General features: G+C 39.3%; 1 protein-coding gene across 1 annotated transcript in view; it reads right to left on the reverse strand.

Moving 5' to 3' along the window:
* The window catches only part of ELAVL4 (ELAV like RNA binding protein 4), an 88867-nt gene extending 75792 nt beyond the window's left edge, over positions 1-13075 (reverse strand). Inside the window, exon 1 of the mRNA XM_008699229.2 lies at positions 11440-13075. Within this exon, the coding sequence (XP_008697451.1) occupies positions 11440-11556 (117 nt within the window). The 5' untranslated portion in view covers positions 11557-13075. The remainder of the gene's footprint in view (positions 1-11439) is intronic.
* Positions 13076-20181: the final 7106 nt, after the last annotated feature.

Raw genomic sequence — 20181 nt, forward strand, 5'->3', positions numbered from 1 at the left:
GAATGCAGAAAACTTAATAAAGCCACATAATTCCAGGGAAGAACTAAGGGCTGGTCTGTGTTTAAAAATTACCGTGTGTCACCTCTACCCTCCTTGAGTTCTGGGGAGAGGACAGAGACTATGCGGGTAGCATTCAATGTCACTTGTCCCCAGGACATCTGCCACAGGCAGACTGAAAGAGAGCTAACATCCTCTAGACACCTTTAATACTCAGGCGTATGACTGGTACCTTCCCATATTGTTTCTCATCTGATCCACACAAAACCCGGTGAGTCAGGCCTTACCATCTCCATCTGTAAGACGAAGAAATTGAAGCTCGAAAGCTGAAGGACCTCATCCAAGATCACCCAGGTACTAATAGGGAAAGTCAGGACTCTAGCCCCAACCCACCTGACTTCAACGTCCTTGGCACTTCCTGGTTTCGTAAGACAAAGAGCAATCCTTCCAGATGGCTGCCTGTACAGGCACACCCCGAAGGTCCTGTGAATCCAGAGGCAGACCTGTGGTTCCGTAGCCTCTGAGCTGGCCCTGCCAGTAAAGATGCGGGGACAGTGGTATCTAGCAGAAACAAATCTAATTTTTCTACATATGTACGAATTGATGTAACGTGTTTTTAGCCCCATCTGCACACTGGCCCTCTGGGTCCTAATCACAATAACCAGGTTGATTTCAGGATTGGAACCCTTTCTACTACAGAGGTGATTAAAATATAATCAAGCTCGAAAGTTATCCCCCCCCAAAGCCACCTAAAACAGAGCAACTCCAAAATAAAACCAATTTACATATTTTAGCCCAAATTAAAAAGTAAAAGCTAAGGATTCCCTTTTAATATCCTGAATAATAAATGCACATTTATGTAAAGTTTCCTTTGGGGAATGGTTACTATGAGGACAACTTTCCCAATATTATTCATAAATATCACTTTTGTTTTGGTGTTACAGTAAGAATCTGGACTTGTGGGAATTGTACTGTCTGTACCCAGTGCATCAACAGAGATAATTAATATTGAAGACAAGTACAATATCCAGAATTTTAGATGTGTGGTTGGCTGCATTACAAAAAGTAACATAAGAGGATGATGAGTCAAATCTGGTCAAAATCACACATTACAGGGACTTAGCCGCTTACTCCATTTTAAGTGAGCACTCTTCTAATAAAAGTTTCATTAGTAAAGATTGCAAGTTCTCAGGCTTTCCACGACAGACTTTTAAATAGCACTTAGAGCTAAAGTTTATCATTAAAGCTGTATTTACTACTGCTGCATCTTCAAAGGGGGCACTCGAAAAAAAATTCAACTCAGCCTGTTATTTTTCATGTACAAATTAGAAAGGAAAACTCTAAAGGTTTAGACTGGCAGCTTAGGAAAACACAGGCTACTTGAGAAGCCATTACTGGCACATCCCAGAGCACACTGGGGGTCATGGCTGTCTATCTATACCACCACGGCCACACACACACACACACACACACACACACGCACACACAGTACATGCAGTATCTAAGTGTGTATCACAACTTTACTCTATGACGTCGGCTCTATGTGCAATCTTAAAGTTTGCACGGGGGCATGCCAAGAGGGTCACATGGGGGACAGGTACTCAGTCATCTCTGTTAGAAGAACAGCATTCGTATTTCTGTAAAATTAACAGGCTCTAGCCAAGCTCCGCGGGTAGCTGACAGAAAGACAAGTTCCTCCCAACTGTCTAAACTTTCCTTTTCCTGAAAGCAAACATCTGCATACATGGAAACTTATAGACAAAAATGTCCTGAAGATCTTTGATTTCTATCTTTTGGAGCCATGCCTAGGCTCTTACAAATACAAAAAGAAAAACATTTGTGTACTTGAATGTTCCAACAGATCTCTTCTCATAACTTGACACAAACTGCATTATGCGACATCCAACCTTAAAATCCCTCTCTCCAACTTTAGCTCCAATCACAGGGATTTTGACTCTTATTCTGTCTTTCGATCAGTGTCAGAAGAAAAAGAGATGGCGACCTTGAATTCCACCTTCCAGAGAAATGCACACGGTAAGTCCTTGACAAACACATCTCCATCCAACAACAAATGGTAGCTAGCCTCTACTGTGCACACAGCTGGCAAAGTATCTTCAAAGGCTAGTTGCTACAAGACAGTAGACGATAGAAGGTAACTGATTCATAGAAGGAGCAGGAGTGGATTCGATGCCACAAAGTGCAGAGAGGAGGCAACCTCGGCGTTGTGGTGTGTTTTTCAGAATTCGCCATCTTGCTAGAATTGTTTCTCTGCTTCCTTATATCCTTAAAATAAAACTAAACTTCTTATAGAAAACGTATTTATGAATTACATTTTTATAGCTTTAACATGAATAATTAAAAAATCAAACTTGAGTTTAAATGTTATTTTTCAAACCAAGAGTCCCAGGTAAGTTATTTTTAAGAGAGACCTATGACTTGTAATCTTTTTCCATTTTTAAAAAATCACGTATGCTAGTTTTGCGCTTTACTTTTGTGGTTAAAAATAAGGCTTTCCAAAAACAACAAAAAACAAAACGCAAGCACAACAATTACATTGACCTTATTTCTTCAACATTTTCACTGCTTCCTCAACAAAAATTATTTAAAGATCCCTTTCTGGTGCTCAGTATTTTGTGATCCTTATGGAGAAAGATCCATATTGAAGGGAAAATATCTCTGGTATTAAATACAATGAGGAACTGAATGCCGATCTTCCCCATAGCAAAAATGGTCAGTCCTAAAATGGTCAAGTAAAAGGCAAAATCTTGAGGGTGGAGCGTAGGGAGAGAGAGAAAAGAGATAGAGTGAGGGGGCAGGGGGAGCTACCAGCATATTAAGAGCACTGACACTGCATAATTTATTCTTAATGAATGTTTAAGGAATTACCATTAAGCAGAGTGAACATCCAAAGCAAGCTAGCTGGCTGATTGCTTTCTTATTTTTTATTCTTTTGTAACAATTCCATTTCCAAAGTGCTTGATTCCTAACACTGATGCTCCAAAGCTATTGTGAGCACACTGTCTGAATACTTAATGAAGTAAACAACAAACAAAAGGGCTCATCTTTGGTGCCCCTAGCTAGCATCCCAAACTGGGTATAATTAAAGGTGTGAACAAGCAAGCAGGGAAGTAATGAACCTGCAAAGTCAAGGTTCTGAGAAATTGTCGGGCATCCCGCACTGCACCAGTTCGAATTTATCACTCATTATCTCTTATATCGGCAAGTGCAGATCCACATGTTGGTACCCCTCTCCGCTCTTGTCCTCCAGCCTTTTTTTTCTTTCCACTTCTAGATGAGTAATTTATGACAACTACTGCTTGTGACAACTCCCACCGACCCACGGATCACCTTTCTTTTTAACCTTAAAAAGCCACTGACCTATAATAGCCCTCCACCCTTAAAATACGCTGAGATTTAAAAAAAATACGAGGATGTTTCTAAGGCACACACATACACACACAAACTCACAAAACACTGCACAAACTGCTAACACAGCCACCCTACCTCCTAATCGTTTTTACCAATGGTTAAAGATTAGGTTCAAATGCTCCCAAAGAAAAAAACAGCTCTCTTTCCACATATACATACATTTTAATTTGAGTCCAACCCCTTGATTGAGAGAGCAGTTTCCAGCTCACAAATATTGCGATGGGCCTGCACATTCACAGTTCCTCAAGTGGCAACTAAAGAAAGGTGTTTGGTTACTAATACAGGTCTGCAGGGTCTGGATCTATCTTTTTTTATTAAGTTTTGTATTTTTCTAATAAGAAAACTCTTGGAGTTTGTGAGGAGGAGAAGCCACTTCTCATGGGAAGCCAGCCCAGTTTGGTTTTCTTTCCCTTTTTAGATGCACATACACTTGCAAGTATATATACACATTTGGTAATACCAAATAAGGAAAACCTAAGACAGGTGCAGGATTCCAGAAACACACATGCTTACACGGATACACACACACACACAGAGTCTCTCTCGCTCACATACACATACTTTCCACGTATCTATCAAATGGATGGAAGAACAGACAGCAGGCAATAAAAGGTTGACTTCACTTTTAAAAGGAGAATTGGCCAGTTCTGTACAACATGGTCCATCTACTGGAAGATAGTAAGATAAAAGCTTGATAATGTTTGTGCCCCTCCATACCCCCCAAATTCCTAATGACATTGGGAAAAAATACTGCATTGCAGCATTTGCCAGCGCACACTCATGTGTCTAGCATCCGCTGGCCAGCTCACCAACAAATGTACATATTAAGTGTCCAGGCATATAAATTAAGTGCCTGGTGGCCACAGATCATTGGAACTGATGAAGAAATTTGTCAAGGCCAAAGTACCTCTGTCCACATACAATGACCTCTATCAAGACCCGCCATTCCTTATTTGCGGTACACACAATTTGTTTTGTGTTTTTTTTTTTTATTATTAAAATAAGGCATTAAGATGCCAAGGGCTAAGTGAAGCAGTGTATATCCTCATGGAAGGAATAGTATTTGGTCTACATATAGGAAAAGAACCCACCCACAATAAGGAAATAAGTGCAAGGGGAGAAATCAAACCAAAGAAAGGACTTGCCCTGAGGAAACCCATTCATTGCTAGTGGTAATTCTTACTTGAGAAAAACACTTTGATTCACCAACAAATTCTTTTAGAGAGATACTGAACACACACACAAAGCACTATTCAGGCAACGACTTCTAGATTCGAAATGTCAAATAGATTATTCCCAACAGAAATGCTAAGTTTAAAATACCTGAAGTCTACCATGTCTCAAACCCTTTTTCAAGACTGAGTTAAGAACTAAAATGCAAATGCGTAGCTCATTTTCTTTTGCTTTTCTCAAAAAAAAAAAAATCTATTGTTATTAGCTCACAACAATCTGGCCTTCCTCTCATCACAAAATCTTTGAATATTCAAAGGACCAAGGAAGGGCTATCGGGAGAGAAAAAAGTTTTAAGTCTTTGGAAAACTATCAAACAGAAGCAAGCTCATCTATATCTGGCCAGGAGGACGACTTGAATGAATGGCAGTTAGAAATGAATGGGACTACAAAAATAAGTGGTTAAGTTGCTTGTTAGGCTTTTTTTTTTTCCGAGATATTAAAATTATCTTACAAGTCGGTGATTCTCAATTTCTCAGCCATTTCCCTATCCACGTTCATTTTATCTTTTTAAAAATTTAAATATTAAACGATGTAGCCATGATGTTACAGTGACATATACGGACATTCTGATCATTAAAACTGCGATGTAGTCAGGTGTTTTTTGCAGAAATATTTCCGATCAGATTTTCATTTCTTAAAAAATGCACACTCAGCCTTGGGCTTCTGTAAAGGCACACCTCCACATGCAGGTAGTAGGCATTAATATTTTTAAGACAAAGAAGCAAGAAAGGTCAGCAGTAGAACCACGTGCCTTGTTTACAACCCAAGGCTAAGGTGACACTTTTTATGGAAATTATTATCCCCTAACTAAAAAATGCTGGAAATTTCTCAGGAAAAAAAAAACTATATTAGAGATAATAAAAAAAAACTATCCTAATTTTAAAGAGACATATGGTTATGCAAAGGTTCAAGTGTATGACATACGACAAAAAAATAAGTTTATTTATTTTAACCTCAAGAGTCAAAACAAATTTTAAAAATACCCCAATAAGAAGACAAAAAGAAGCCCCTTGCAAGGGAAAAAGAAGGGGGGAGGTGAGTGTAGAGATTTGCAATGGAGAAAGTAAAAACTGAGTACTTTCAGTAAAGCCAATTGTATTTCCTCACCTTTTAACATATTTCAGTATCTTTTGATCTCTCATTTTGGGGTTTCATATTAACTACCTGATCATATATCTAAATTGGAAGAAACCATAACAGATCATGGTTTTTATGCTACCTCCTCTTAGCCTAAGCACTATACCTTTCAGTCCTTCTGGTACCCACCATCATGAGAAAAAGAGACTATTAGTAAAGCACACTCAGAGAAAAAGAGGAAGAGATGCCTGTCACCCAGCGCACACACGGGTCCTAGACGTTCAGAGACACTAAAAAAAAAAAAAAAAAAATCAGCTCTTCACTCAGTTTATGCTAAGACCAGACCCAGGACCAAATGCCTTGCACTTGCTGCAAGGGTACAGTCTGATGGACCTTGGGGTTGGAGGTATAGAGAGGAAAACGAAGCAAAAGGCCAGAATACAGTTTTTCATTTATTATTTTTAAAAGTAATTTCTACTTGGGATATAAAATGAGAGATACAATGAACTCCCTGGAATTGTAGTATCAGCATGTGATTTAGTAAAAACACCAATATCACCTAGCACAAAATCATTGCTTTAGGGTAAATCTATTCTACCTATATTTCTCCAATGGATATTTGCTGGAAATTTCTAAGAAATCATTTGCAGAATCTATCAGCTGCGGGAGTTCACTATTATGCTTCCGTCAACTTCATTCAATATAATTTACATTTTTTTTCAAATGGCCTCACAGGATTCCTTGCGATTTTTCGCACGTACAATTTCACAGCAGGGAAAAGGGGGAAAGACAGAGAGAGAGAGGGGGAAAAAAAAAAAGCAAGATTCCCTACCCTCCCTTCCCCCCCTCTTCTTCTTTTCTCTCTCTCCCTCTCTCTGTTTTTTAAACCAAAAAAAAAAAAAAAAAAAAAACCAGGAGAGACAGAACAGATGCTTAAAAATAGATTTCTAAAAATCACTGTAAACCAGAGTTAGAAATGTAATTAACACCTATTTATAAAGAATAATTAAAGTTGGGCCGGCCACAAAGAACAGCAAAGATAATCGAGGTCCTGTCCTCCCCCCCTTTTTTACACTGTTTGCAGTGTGTTCTCATGATAGCCACCTGCTCCCTACTCGGCTTTTCCTCTGTTCGTTTCCCCGGCAACCTTTCATTGGGTTTTCCTCCCAGCTATCGCTTTCAGTTGGGCTGCTCGGTCTAATCTTATTTGTTTTACACCCATCAAAACAAGCAGCCAGACAAAGGCAATCCTCTAAGAATGGGAAAAAGACCACAGCTTTGTTATAACATCTATGCAGAGCGAAAAGTCCTCCCCAGGCTTTTCTAGCAAAAAATAAGTGAGATGGATATGAATTTACAGCCTCCCCACATACCCGGCTTTGAAACCCCGTGAAAGCTATTGCTGGTGAAATTCAAAGTCAAAGTGGGCACTCGTGGCATCTGACTGTGCCATTTTGTGCCATATCTTCAGGGTCAACATCAGGCGACAGGAGCGGCACTCAAGGAGTTTCCCTGCTTCTTTTTTTTTTCCGAAAAAGATGATGCTAAAAATAGATTTACTACTTTGGCAGAAAGGTTTTCCACTTCCCCTTCCACATCCCAAAGTCCTGTTTCACAATTACATCTGCTGGTCCTGAACCTCACCTCCTCCACCCCTCGTACCCAGCTTTCCCCATCACTCCTAGCAGGAGACTGAAAAAGAAATGTGCCTTTAACTTTAACAGTCATGTAATTCTGTTGAAAGCTCACAGAGGCGGTGGACACGCCAGCCAACAGCGACGGTGACATTGTGATTGTCAAAAAAGACACCAGCCTTGCTTGGCTAAATGTGTGTTCGATGGAAGAAGCAGTGTGTGTGCCTTGTGTGCATGCAGTGCCATTACACTTGGAGATGGATTCTGGCTTTCAGAAAAGAGAAATACTAATAAACACACACACACACACACACACACGATCTGCACAGTGATTTACGATGCACGGTCCATCATCCTTACACACACACACACACACACACACACACACACACACACACGGCTGGAATCTCCAAGCTGCCTTCCTCTGAATTTTCACTTACCATCTTCAAGCCATTCCACTCCATCTGTGATCAGAAGAAGATGGACCCTCACACAGTGTGTCAAAAGCGGAAAGGAACGTTATGTAAAAGCTGACATTCCTTCTTCCAGAGCTGCTGCCCAGAGAAGGAAGCAACAACTCAACACGCCAGGCACCGCTACACATACAAGCCGCCTCCTCTTTTTTATGAGGTCATGACAGGAAACTCTTTGAAATACAAGATGCAGCATTTACTGAAGCCCAAATAAATCACTCTCTTTGCCGTTTTGACTGCGCAGTCCCCCGAAACACAACTGCCCATCTCAATGTTCAGTATCCAGGAACTGCCTCTCGAGCTTTAAATTTCCAGCACGGAAATGGAGATTCCTAACCCCGCTGCATCCACCTCCAGCCCCACAAAACCCAGGCACATAGACAAACCCCCTCTCCCTTCCAAAAAAAAAAAAAAAAAAAAAAAAAAAAAAAAACCCTTTTCTGCCAATATGGTCTCATGTAATATAACCTCTTTCAACAAATCAGCAATTATTTCAGCCCACCTCCTCTCTACAACACCCCCCTCCTTTATGTTGAAGGGAAAACTGACAATGACCTGTTAAAAATGACAATCTATTTTCCCAGTGCTTTTCAATAAAAGGACCTACCGGCACTCTCTACACAAAAGAGATAGTAAATGTAGGAACCAAACAGCAGCAGAGAACTAAACTCTTGTGCAAGCATAAGACTGGTCAAGGTGTAGATGCTTTTCTTCCCTCCAGCAACACAAACAACAGATTATAAATCTAGTCATACCTACCATAACCATTCTTATTGGCAAATATTGGGTCTCGCAGAGCTTCGACTCTTCTCTTAAAATTTGCAAAGGTTTCAGGATATATATTTTAAACGACTACTATTGTTATATATATTTAAAGATCCACAAAACACAGTGTGGATGATTGTAAAGTAAATCAATTATTTGGGGGGAGGGGATGGGGGGAGAGAAAGAAAAAAAAAAAAGAAAGAAAAGGAGCAGTGAGCTGAAACCCCCGATTCTAGGATGTAGATAAGAACAACTGAACAGAGCCTTGCTGAAATTGGCTCGAAGCTTCCCCTTTTTACATCCATTTATGGGACCATCTGTCAGCCGAAGCCAGGATCTGATTGGCTGGGGAAACGAAGGGAGGCGTTGCAACATCAGGTGCTATTTAAATTAGCTACTGCCAGATTGACGATGTTAATGATTTGGTGACCTCTACAACAACAGAGACCAGATTTCTGAACTGCTTCTTGTGTCTGGTAATTAAGGCCAGGCTGAAGCAACAACAGCCATACTTGTATTTTTACCTTTTCCCTCCTCCTAGCTCCAAAGTACTGTAACAACTGCAGGTCACCGGCCGGCCGCTTGCAAACCTTAACAGTGGGAGTGTCCTCCCTTTCACCCTGTCCTGAGGGCTGCACCACCAAACCCCTCTGACAGAGGGCTTTTCTAGTATAGAATATTTTCAACCACCTTATCTTTGTCGACAGTTGCTTTCTAGCGAAATGCATATTTAATGATCTGCCTCTAGGCTTAAAGATACAACAAAAGCACTTTAATGTGCTAATACATCTATATTTTAACTTTATTATTTCCTAATATTGCTGATTTCTAGTAAGTAATGCTCCTTCTGCAGCTAACATGGCCAGTGTTTCCAGAGAAAGCAAGTTTGAAATTGTGTTTGCTCCGCGAACTGGTTTCCTACAAGTTTGCTTCAGAAAACTGCTTCCTAAAAACAAAAAGAGAAAAAAAGCTGGGGGGAGGTGGGGGGCAGCTGTCAGCCTCTACCTTTCTGCCTTCTGTCTGAGCTTTTCAAAACAGAGAATGATGAATGATTTATTTAAATGAATTTATTTCTCAACTTGGATAGGGGCATGATCTGAATTTTTAAAAATGCACTAAAACACGTTCTCTCTTTGCTTTCCCCGCTGCTATAAAGAATGGTAAAGCATGGTTTTGACAACAGCATCATTTCATGACCGGTGCACAGTGCTCATCTGGCTGAACTGAACACGTGATTTTGCTTCTCTCCTTCAAAAGATGTCTTTTTTCTTTGGCCTCTTAAAAGACTTGCAAAGAGACATTTAGCAAGTGTGTGGTGATGTGTACAGTTTGTATGCCTCTGTTATACATTTCATAACCTCTACAATACCAGTCTTCAGTAGTATAGTGATTTGTTCTGGTTTGGGTTTTAAAGTGGCTTACCTGAGGAGTTTTTGCTTTACTTCTATCCAAAAAGCTAACTTATCGCTATTTATTTAATTCATAATTTAGTCAATTTGTCCCTTAATGAATACATAGAGGTAACAAATATTACTAAAGAAATAATTCAACATAATTTTAAATCTTTGGCTGGAGTTGACAGCGAGATGGGACTGGGCAAAATAGAAATCTAGACCGAAAATCATGGTACACACTGGGCTTCAAGTCCAAGAATAGACGGGTCTGTGAAAAATTATTAGAAAGAAAATAACCTTTACATTTAAAAAAATTAGAACTATTCTCTCCCAGCTACTATTTCACGAACACACACATAAATATACATAGATATGCATGCTTTTAAGAATACAAATACACCACAAAACAATATGTGTTGGGTACACTATATGGAAAATTAGACTTGAATATAAATACATTCAGCTGTTAGAAATAAAAATCCATGAAATAGAAAAGTAGAAATGTTAAATTTATAACCCCTTCAAGTGTAACAAGACTGAATTAAGTAAACTTTTAAAATAATTTCTCTAGTAAATATACAGAGTCCTACGAGTCACAATAGTGCTACAGTATCTGTTGAACTGTGTTCTAGGGACGAATTCATAGGTTAAAGGTTCTAAAGAGCTCAACATCCAGACACAGGGCAGGTACAGGTGCCCCAAATCAATGACAGAAACTCTGAGTGCAATCTCCCCAAAACTGAAACATTGTGAAAAGAAAACCATGAACACAATGCTGACAGACACACAAATGAAAACAGCTCACTCCGGAACAAAATATTTACTTTGTATTTCTCTGGAGGTTAGAAAAGTCAGAATTTCTTAAAACCATTCTCCCCCATCCATACTAATCTCGGCACACTCAGGGAGTCCTTAATTACCATTAGGTATATCAAAAGATGTTCTGGCCACTCTTCTGAAATAGGAACTGTACATTACAGTATAAATAATTAGCTGGTTTTGCCAGGTTAAAAAAAATCCATGCACTTTGTATATTGATCACTTCTCCAAAAAACCTCCACTCTAAAGTCTTTCAACGGAATCCTCAAACAAATGCACAAATGTCCTCAGAGGCCTTTTCTCTAAAGACAAAGGCAGAATCCTATTGTTGGGAAAAGTCAACCTTATTATTGCATTTCCAATAGTACCATTCATCTTTCAGAGTGAGGGGCTGACCGCTCCATCAGTGGTGTGACATTTGTAAAGCAACAGATTCTCAATATATTATCTCAAGAATCAGGCAGGCGAGTCTCCCAGTCATGCATGATTTTTTTTTTTTTTTTCTGCCACAATCCTCCACCACCACAGAAAGAAACTTGTCTCACTCAGGCAGCTAAGGCAACCTAAAAATGATATCCCAGAGCTGTGGGGCTGCTAGAGCCGCTGTCTCCCTCTTACCATAAATGAGCAGCTTCTTGACTCATTAATAACAATTTCCCTTAAAAGAAGGAATCTCATATCAGTCAGCCCCTTGCCACCATGCACACATCCCAAAGGTTGCGGACATGTCAGCATCAGTCGCCGGCAGCCAGCTTTCCCACACAGAGTCCAGATGGACTGTACCAGAAGCCAATTCAGCGTTAATAACTACCTACTCCGCGCAGTGGAGAAGCCTTACGTGGCACAATGGGCTAGGAAACAGCAGCCGGCTGAAACTGCAAATAAAAAACACAAACCAAATTCTCCAAAAGCACCAAAAGGAAGGAACAGAAAGGGAAGCGTGAACTGTATTCCTTGACTTCCATGAGAAGAAAAAAAAAAAAAGAAAGAAAGAAAGAAAAAAGAAAAAGAAAAAGAATCCTTCGTAAACATAGGGGGGGAAAATGAAGGGGGGGGGGAAACAGATGCTGCCCAGAAAAAAGTGACAAAATATTACCTCATTATTTAACAAAGCAACATTAAGCGTCCTGCTGATTTCAAACATCTTGCCACAGATTTTGTTTTAAGAGAAACAGATAGAATCCTTTGCAAAGCACTCCGTCTGCAAAGGGTTCTTCAATTTTCTTGCGCGCCACGGAACAGTCAATATATTATTTCCCTAGAGTTCGCACATTAAAACCTCTAGTCAGTGAGCTGAATTTTCCCCTTATCTCACACACAGTAGACTCCTGTTATATGTACTGCTCTCTTTGCAAGAGCAGCCTGCCCCAAACATGGCTGGTGTTTAAACTACTCTTTAAAGTAACAGTTCACTACATAACCACCAGGTGGGTAGAGTGCACAGATTCAAATGAACCATCTTAAAGGATTGTGGTGGTGGTGTTTTTTTTCTCCCCTTTTAGGTGTAGAATGTGACACGAGAAACACCAGCATCCTAACAGCCATCGAGTCTTGTATTTCTCTGTATCTTGTCAAAATAAATAAATAAAATTCCTTCTCCGGACTTATAGCGAGGAAACAAAACAAAACACCATCACCAATTCTAATAAGAACTGTGAAGAATGAAACACAAACACGCTTTGTTTCATTCAGCAAAGGATGAACAAGGAAAATCCAATCAACACAGAGCAAGGCGGTGGGGGGGAGGAGGGTACCAAAAACTCCATGGAAATATTTTCCTTCAGCAAAAAGAGAAAAATATTGACTCACGTGATAAAAACGCAATTCAAAAGTAAATATGTGGACGAAGCCCATACAAGATGGAGGCAAGAGTTTAGGGGTGCAACTTTCCTTTTGAGTAAAGCATTAGGTTTATTTGATAAGGTCTTTCACGATAGGAAATAACCCAGCAGCTTTTTAAAAGTAAAGACACTGAAAAAACACAAAAAACAAAATCTTACGCATCTCTTTTAAAAATACAATTACACGAATAGCTATAAACAACCACAAGAGCAAAGTAATCATATATCTCTCCCCGATCCTGTTCTTTTTCCTTAAGATCTGCCTCAAAGTGTACCGTTTCTGTCCTATGTTATTTTGGGTACATAGCTAACTTGGTGTCTCCTTTGTACAATTCTATTCCAATTAATCTGCTCCTGTGCCAGGAATAAATAGAATGTCCCAAGCTGAAAGCCCCAAGTGATGGAGGGCGGATGTTCAAAGATAAAGAACCACCTGGACAAAAATAAATCTCATCGCTTATATTGTTCTATGGCCTGATTTTAAGGAGGATTTTATCACAGAGCGCGCATCGACCATCCTACGTTCCCTCGTATCTAAAAGAGAAACCAACACACGCAGATACCTGGGATTTTGTTTTCTTGGCTGGACAAAATTAAAGCCCTGGAACTTCCACATCCTCTTGCAAACACAGATGTCGATACTAGTATTTTTCCAGCCCGTCCAGGCAATATTTAGCCACACACGACAGTGACTCTCTCCTTCATCTTTGAGTCAAGGCTGCATCACTTAATACCATTTAACCTCCTCGCATATTTTAAGTTTCAAGTGACAATTTTTAACTGGGGAATGAGAAGGAGGAGTTGCTCTCATCAAATTCTGGTTGTATGAAATAAGCTAATTTGTACACTCACCATATGTCTTAAACACTAATTAAAAAATGTCACTTTCTTCAAACATTAAAATGTAATCAGCCTAGTAAATAAAATATTCTCGAGTTTTCTTGCCTTGGTGATAATTTAAAGAGTGTTTATCTCAAGGTAACCTCTCTATTTTGATTACCAGGAAAGGCTTTTGATTTGAAAAGGGAAAAAAGGAGATATTGGGGGCTTGGGGAGTGAGAAGAGAAAACCACAACTGTACGTAGCTGCACAAAGGAAAATAAGATGAAGCGGGGTTTTAAGGACCATAGTCTTGTTACCCTAAGGCAAATCCAGCCAATCAATACCACCCATTGACGGTCTACCATCTGCCATGCTACCCAGCGATGTGGCTAAACAGACCTGTTCCATATGACCGTAGCCGGCTCATTTTCAGTCGATTAGGGCAGTTCCAGAGCATTCACGTGCAATAGCACAAAACTCCAAGTCTGACTGAGCCTCTCTCTTCACACCAGTCCCTCCCAGCACAGCTGCAGACCTTTTCCTCCTGCTCTGGGTGTCTGGATTATCTCTTCTTGCCCCTCAATGGAATTAGCAAAATAGGGTGGGAAGGTAGAGCAAACAGACACTCACACACACACACACACACACACACACACACACACACAGATAATTGCTGGCCCTTCTTCACTGTCATGCAGAAATCGGGAATTCCATGTGCTCTGCCCTAATATGATTAAGGCACACCATTCAAATAGCGTCATCAGTGTCCATGACCTGACATTTTCCTGTAGTGCTATTTCTTTTTATCTTCTCCCTCTTCCCTTGAAAACTAAACCTAAACTGCTGGCATTTCTTCCTTTAGAGAAAATACAATCAGTATGCCCAGACAATGGTATACTCATTTAAGGGCTTTTGATAAAACTTAAAGCCTATTTACCTTCGATGAATTGTGGTATTGGTTTTGCATTTTTTTTCCTATGAAAAACATTAAATCAAATTTTATAGGAAAATGCAAACACACCACAGAGGCAAGAAAGATGCACCGGACTGACACAGAGTCTACTGGAAGGATCAGGAATTCACTGTCGAGGTTCTCTTAGAGATATATGACCCGACCCTATGATGTTTTTCTCTTTCCTGATAGTTTCATCTACTATGGATTGCAGGAAAGAGCTACAAGAATGCTACTGTGTGGGAAAATGTGACAAATGGATGTCTAGTCCCCTGAAATTGCCAAGAGTTCACGTTCACCTGTGCAGGTAAACTAACCTCCAGGTTGATTCATACTTGATCTTCCTGTTTTCTTTCCTTACTCCTAAGCCTTACACTAGAATAGCAGATGAAAGCAGAAGGTTTCTTTCCAGAATCAATGTACACTTTTTCAAAAGTGACTTTGACCATACCCTTAAAGCACTAGGATGTCTTTCTGGGAAAGAAAATTTAAAGGACAGGAAAACTGCCTTACTTACAAAATTCTGAAAAAGGTAAATACACATTTATAAAAAAAAAAAAAAATCTAATTTAGGTGGAGTCCCCGTCTGGACTTTTCACTGCTATATTCTTCATCATAGCCTAAGAAAACTCAGCAGGGTCAATGTGCAAACACACGGAGATTTCTGAAGATCCCTGCATTAAGGGATTTGAGGCCTTCCCATTTCAGTTCAAATAAGCTTCGCTAAAAATTAAAAAAAAAAAAAAGAAAGAAACGAAAAAACCTTAGTATAAATATAAATCTTTACAAATCAAAGGCCACTGAACAGATAAATACAGACTAGCCATACCATCAAAGGATACAGTGTTTATCCAGATTAATACAATTTTGAAAATAATTCATTACAGAATTTTAGTTAAGATTTTATTTATTTATTTGAGAGAGAGACAGCATGAGAGAGAGAGAAGAACAAGTGAGGGGGAAGAGGAAGGGCAAAGGGTAAGGGAGAAGCAGGCTCCCTGCTGAGCAGGGAGCCCAACAATGCAGGGCTCGATCCCAGAACTCCGGAATCATGACCTGAGGCAAAGGCAGATGCTTAACCGACTGAGCCACCCAGGCACCCTTCAATATGGTGTTAAAAAAAAAAAACCACCTCTGGACTCATTTATAATTTCGTAACTGTAAATAAAAAAATAGATGTACAGTATTGTAAAAAGCAAGGAAGGTAATTTGTAGAAGAAGAAGGAGAAGGAAGGAAAGATAAAGGGGAAAGAAGGAGAGGGAGGAGAAAAAAATAAATTACAGGACTTATAACAAAGTACAAATAAAAACTGCTATTTTTTACCAAGAGTCTATTGTATACTGAACACTACAGTAGGCACTTGACATGCACGATCTCGTATGACATCATAGTGGTGACAAAGGTTATATCGAAGCATTCTTCTAGAAAGATGTGTTCCTCATCTAAAAGTAAGGTCTCCCCTCCATCACTTCGTAGAAGAATATGCTTAGTAAATATTTGTTGAATGAATAGGAAGATGGGTACAGACTAGAAGAGAAAAAGATGTAATTTTTTTCTCATCTAAAAGTGACCAAGAGATTTCTTTGTGATGTGCTTCTAACTAAGCATGTCCTCAAAACGTATTTCATTTAATCTATCATTATGACCAGGCTATACATTGGAAGTGAGAGAGACACAAAGGATTAAAGCTGGAAAGCAAAAAAATCTTAGCGGGTAGGATGAGTACCTGATTAAGTCCTCAGTCCCTACTTCTTCCGTATCTGGCAAAACTCCTTACATAGAGCCGTTGCTCAAAAAACATTGGTTGGATGAACTTCTATGTCCTTAGCCCCTTACAAGTACAGAGCCTGGCTCCAGGCAACACGCACTTATGAGGAAGGAATAAAGATCAACAATTCCAGTCAACATCACCTCAAAAACTATCCCACAAGTTAAATCCTGTGATTTTAACTAGGGGGCGCCGAACACCATCTTAAGGGAAAAGATATGCTGGCTCCCTAAGCCTCAGTTTCCTCATCTGTAAAATGGGCACAATAATAGTTCCCTTAAGGTTTGTTGCCAGGATTAAAACAGATACGGGCTTGGTGGAGGCAGTGCTCTAAATGGTACCTATTATTATTAATATGGAGAACAGGGAAAAACTGTATGACTTAGTACCTAGCTATAAGACTATTGAATCTTGTTGAGGACAATACAATTCAGAGACTCTCAAAACAATTAGAGAATAGTAAGAGAAAAATAACTAAGAAAGGCTGAATGGTCTGTTCCAGCTCCAATTAAAATGCCTCCTGCAGATTAGGACTTAGCCGATAGGCAAAGTTCAGTGCTAAATTCTGAGTGTGAAGAATAAAAAGAAATACAGTAATAGATCCCACCTTCAAAGAACTTACAGTCTGGTTGGTAAAGGAACTTTCCTTCTTATGCATGAATCCTGATAGTGCAGGGAATATAAAAAAGCATAGTATCAAAAGGAAATACTGAAGGACAGTTGATGGTGAGGATGCCATCTGGATTGATGGGGGAAGGCTTCACGGAAGAAGCTGGAACTAATACTAGGCTTAAAGAATGATAGGATTTGTCTAGGAAAATTCCAGATATTTCATATAAGAACAAAGGTGGAGGAGGAGGGCAGGAAGGGGATAGTGGCAGCCAGCTCATTCTAGTTAGACTCCCTCTGAGGCTTCCTCTGAATCTATTCCAACCTCTTCCATTTTTTAAAAGTTATAAATAGAGGAATATTATGATATGAGGAGTGTAGGAGAACAGACCTTTTATTCAGTAAGTACTTTCATAAAAGGAGCAGGAATTAATATTTATTGCACATCTATTATGTGTCCAACATTACACTAGGTACTTTGCCTATAAATCTCATTTCATCTCATAACTCTGAGAGTTCCAATAGGGAAACTAAAGATTAGAGAATTTGCTCAAGATCACACAGCTAGTAAGAGGCAAATGTATACATGTTCCAACCTCTGTTCACACTCGTCACTACAAACACTACCTTATATAGAAGAGTGTAGATCTAGAGAAATTTAAATCTTATTCTCTATGTTATTCTATACTCAGAAACTAACATTCAAAATAATGTCATTGATGGGGCACCTGCGTGGCTCAGTCGGTTGAGCAGCCGATTCTTGATTTCAGCTCAGGTCATGATCTTGGGGTCCTGAGATAGAGTCCTACGTCTGCATCCATGCTCAGCAGGGAGTCTGCTTGAGATTCTCTCTCTCCCTCCTCTGCTCCTCCCCCACTCGCGTGTGCATGTTCTCTCTCTCTCTCTAAAATAAATAAATAAATCTTAAAAAAAAGTAATGTCATCGACATCTGCTGACGTTATAACAACAACAATAAAAAACAAAACAAAACCCAAGAACAAAAAAACCCTACCTATGCTTGCAATTTCAGTATTCCGCCGCCAGGTGACGATAGAATCTTGGTCCTATGAGAATTACAAGCGTCGCCCTTTTGCCTGTATTATTTGATGTGTGTGCCTCCATTTTTGGAAGTGGAGGAAAGAGTGTCTGATCCTCTGATGGAATTGTCTACTAAAACCCCACGACATTAATCTTTCCAAATATTTTCCAAATTTTATTTATCAAAAATTCAACTCTGAGCATAATTCTAAACTTCAACAATTTTCAAACAATTCTATCACAGATTGTATTCAATGAATTACAGTTCTTTGCTACTTTCACACTGTACTGTGAGCTTGCAGGGTAGAAACTGTATGCCATTTGCCTTATCATCCCAGCATGAAGAAAGTCAGTACCTAGAACATAGTGGGCACTCAGTGAAAGAACATAAATAATTGATTCCAAATATTTTAGAAAAACTTTTGAACCAAATGCTTAGGGCACAGTTGTTTGGTACTTTATTCATTAACACACAACTTTCTTTCTCATGCCACCCTTAATGCAGGGTTATTATAAAAAGCCCTTTCCTGAGGTTGGTCATCAGAGAAGCATTTCTCTCAGGGGTTGGGTACTTCCTTCTGCTTTAGCCAGGGACAGTCTACATTCATTGTAAGTCGGGCCCTGCACAGCAGTCTAGTTTACCTTTTCACCCTTCTTATGCCCGGGGAAGATTGCTTCCTTTCTCTGTGGGAGATGAAGGAAAACTGTGAAAAACAAGGGAGGCATGCTATATACCTGTCAGAAAGAGGCAACTCTCCACTTGACCCTTTTTAGTTCTCCTCTCTGACTCTGAAGCTGGGGGAATGATTTAACTACTTTTAAGCAGAAGAGTAAAGTTACACATTAGTGCTGAGTAGCTCATTTCCCTTAGCAACCCCTTAGCAACGGCAGCTTCAAGTTCAAAACACCTCCTTGAAAAGGATCACATCTTTAACGAAGATGAGTATTTTTTTTAATGTAAGGTTTTTGAACAGATGTTTTAACATTACAACCCCCAAAGCCTTGTAGGCTACAAATATCTATTTCATGCTAACTTTCCTTTATGATATTATGTGGTAACTATAATGATGCTGGGCTCCTGCGAAATTTCAGTCCCTAGAAAAGCCCTGGTCGTACTCTGAAATTATTCACAAATACATAACTTTTATTTTATCAAGTCACCATTAATCCTAGGTTATTATAGAAATTACACTTAAGTTCTTTAAAAAAGGTTATTGATATTGACCTCGCTATTCAGTTTGCTCCCTTACTGAGAAGAGTTGAATAAGTAAAATCAGTTTTTAAAACCTACATCAGGGTTTTACAAACTATATTTATTACATGTAACCTAAGGTTTTGTGGACAGTTCAAAGAAAAATATAAAAAGAAATTCCAACTTTTCCCCAAACTGGTACTTACTGATTTTATTATTCAATACTTACCTTGCTCAGTTCACAATCTATAAAATGGATCATGAGATAATCAAATAATCATCACATTTAATTGTTTTTACACTGTTGGTGAAGTGAGAGTACTTGCAAAAGGTTTTGCTAGCCTTCAAAAACCTTTAGGAATATAAAATGTGCATATCATATATGTTATGCCTATCATTAAAACTTTAATCTTGCTTAAAAATGTTGAGGCTCTTTTGTCATCTTAAAGGTTTTGTAACTCAGATAATATATAAACTTCTGCTTGAAATGTGTTCTTTATTATCTATTAGCACATGGGTACCTCGGAGCACAAAATGCACAAGGGCTTAGATTAATGAACATCTTCACTGTTGATTTATTGTGCCAATCCCAAGATGTGGACAGCGAAAAGACATGTTTTCACTTGGTATCACTAGATAGCCGCTCTGTGCCGTCCACCTGATGTTCTGAAGTTTTACACGTTTCCATGTGTGAGGGTATTACTGATGAACATGCCTAGAGCAAAAACCCCTATACACGCTAGGTGCTCACTGCCTGTTCTTGAAAGTAAGATCCATTTTAAATCACTAGGGAACATACGAGGAGGAGCCAGAAGACCTCAAGGCCAGTTCCATCCCTATCACTAATAATTCTATGACCTTGGGCAAATCACTCTCCTCTTTGGACCGGAGTCTTTTTGATTAAATAAGAACTGAAACTAGGCGATTTCTGAAGTCCCTGCCGGCTCTAATATGTCAGAGTCTATAAATAAATGGTTTGTAATTAGCAAACAAAATTTTCAGTAAGGTTAACTCAGATTTTCAACTGACATTACAGTGTTAGAATGCTGGCTAAGGGGAAGTTAAGCTTTTGAGGATTTTAAAAATCTGCCTCAAATGAAGACCCAGGTTAGTATCATGTTCCCCCAATATCCAGT

The sequence above is a fragment of the Ursus maritimus genome, unplaced genomic scaffold (assembly GCF_017311325.1).
Source record: "Ursus maritimus isolate PB19 unplaced genomic scaffold, ASM1731132v1 scaffold_12, whole genome shotgun sequence".
Classification (NCBI taxonomy): Eukaryota; Metazoa; Chordata; class Mammalia; order Carnivora; family Ursidae; genus Ursus; species Ursus maritimus.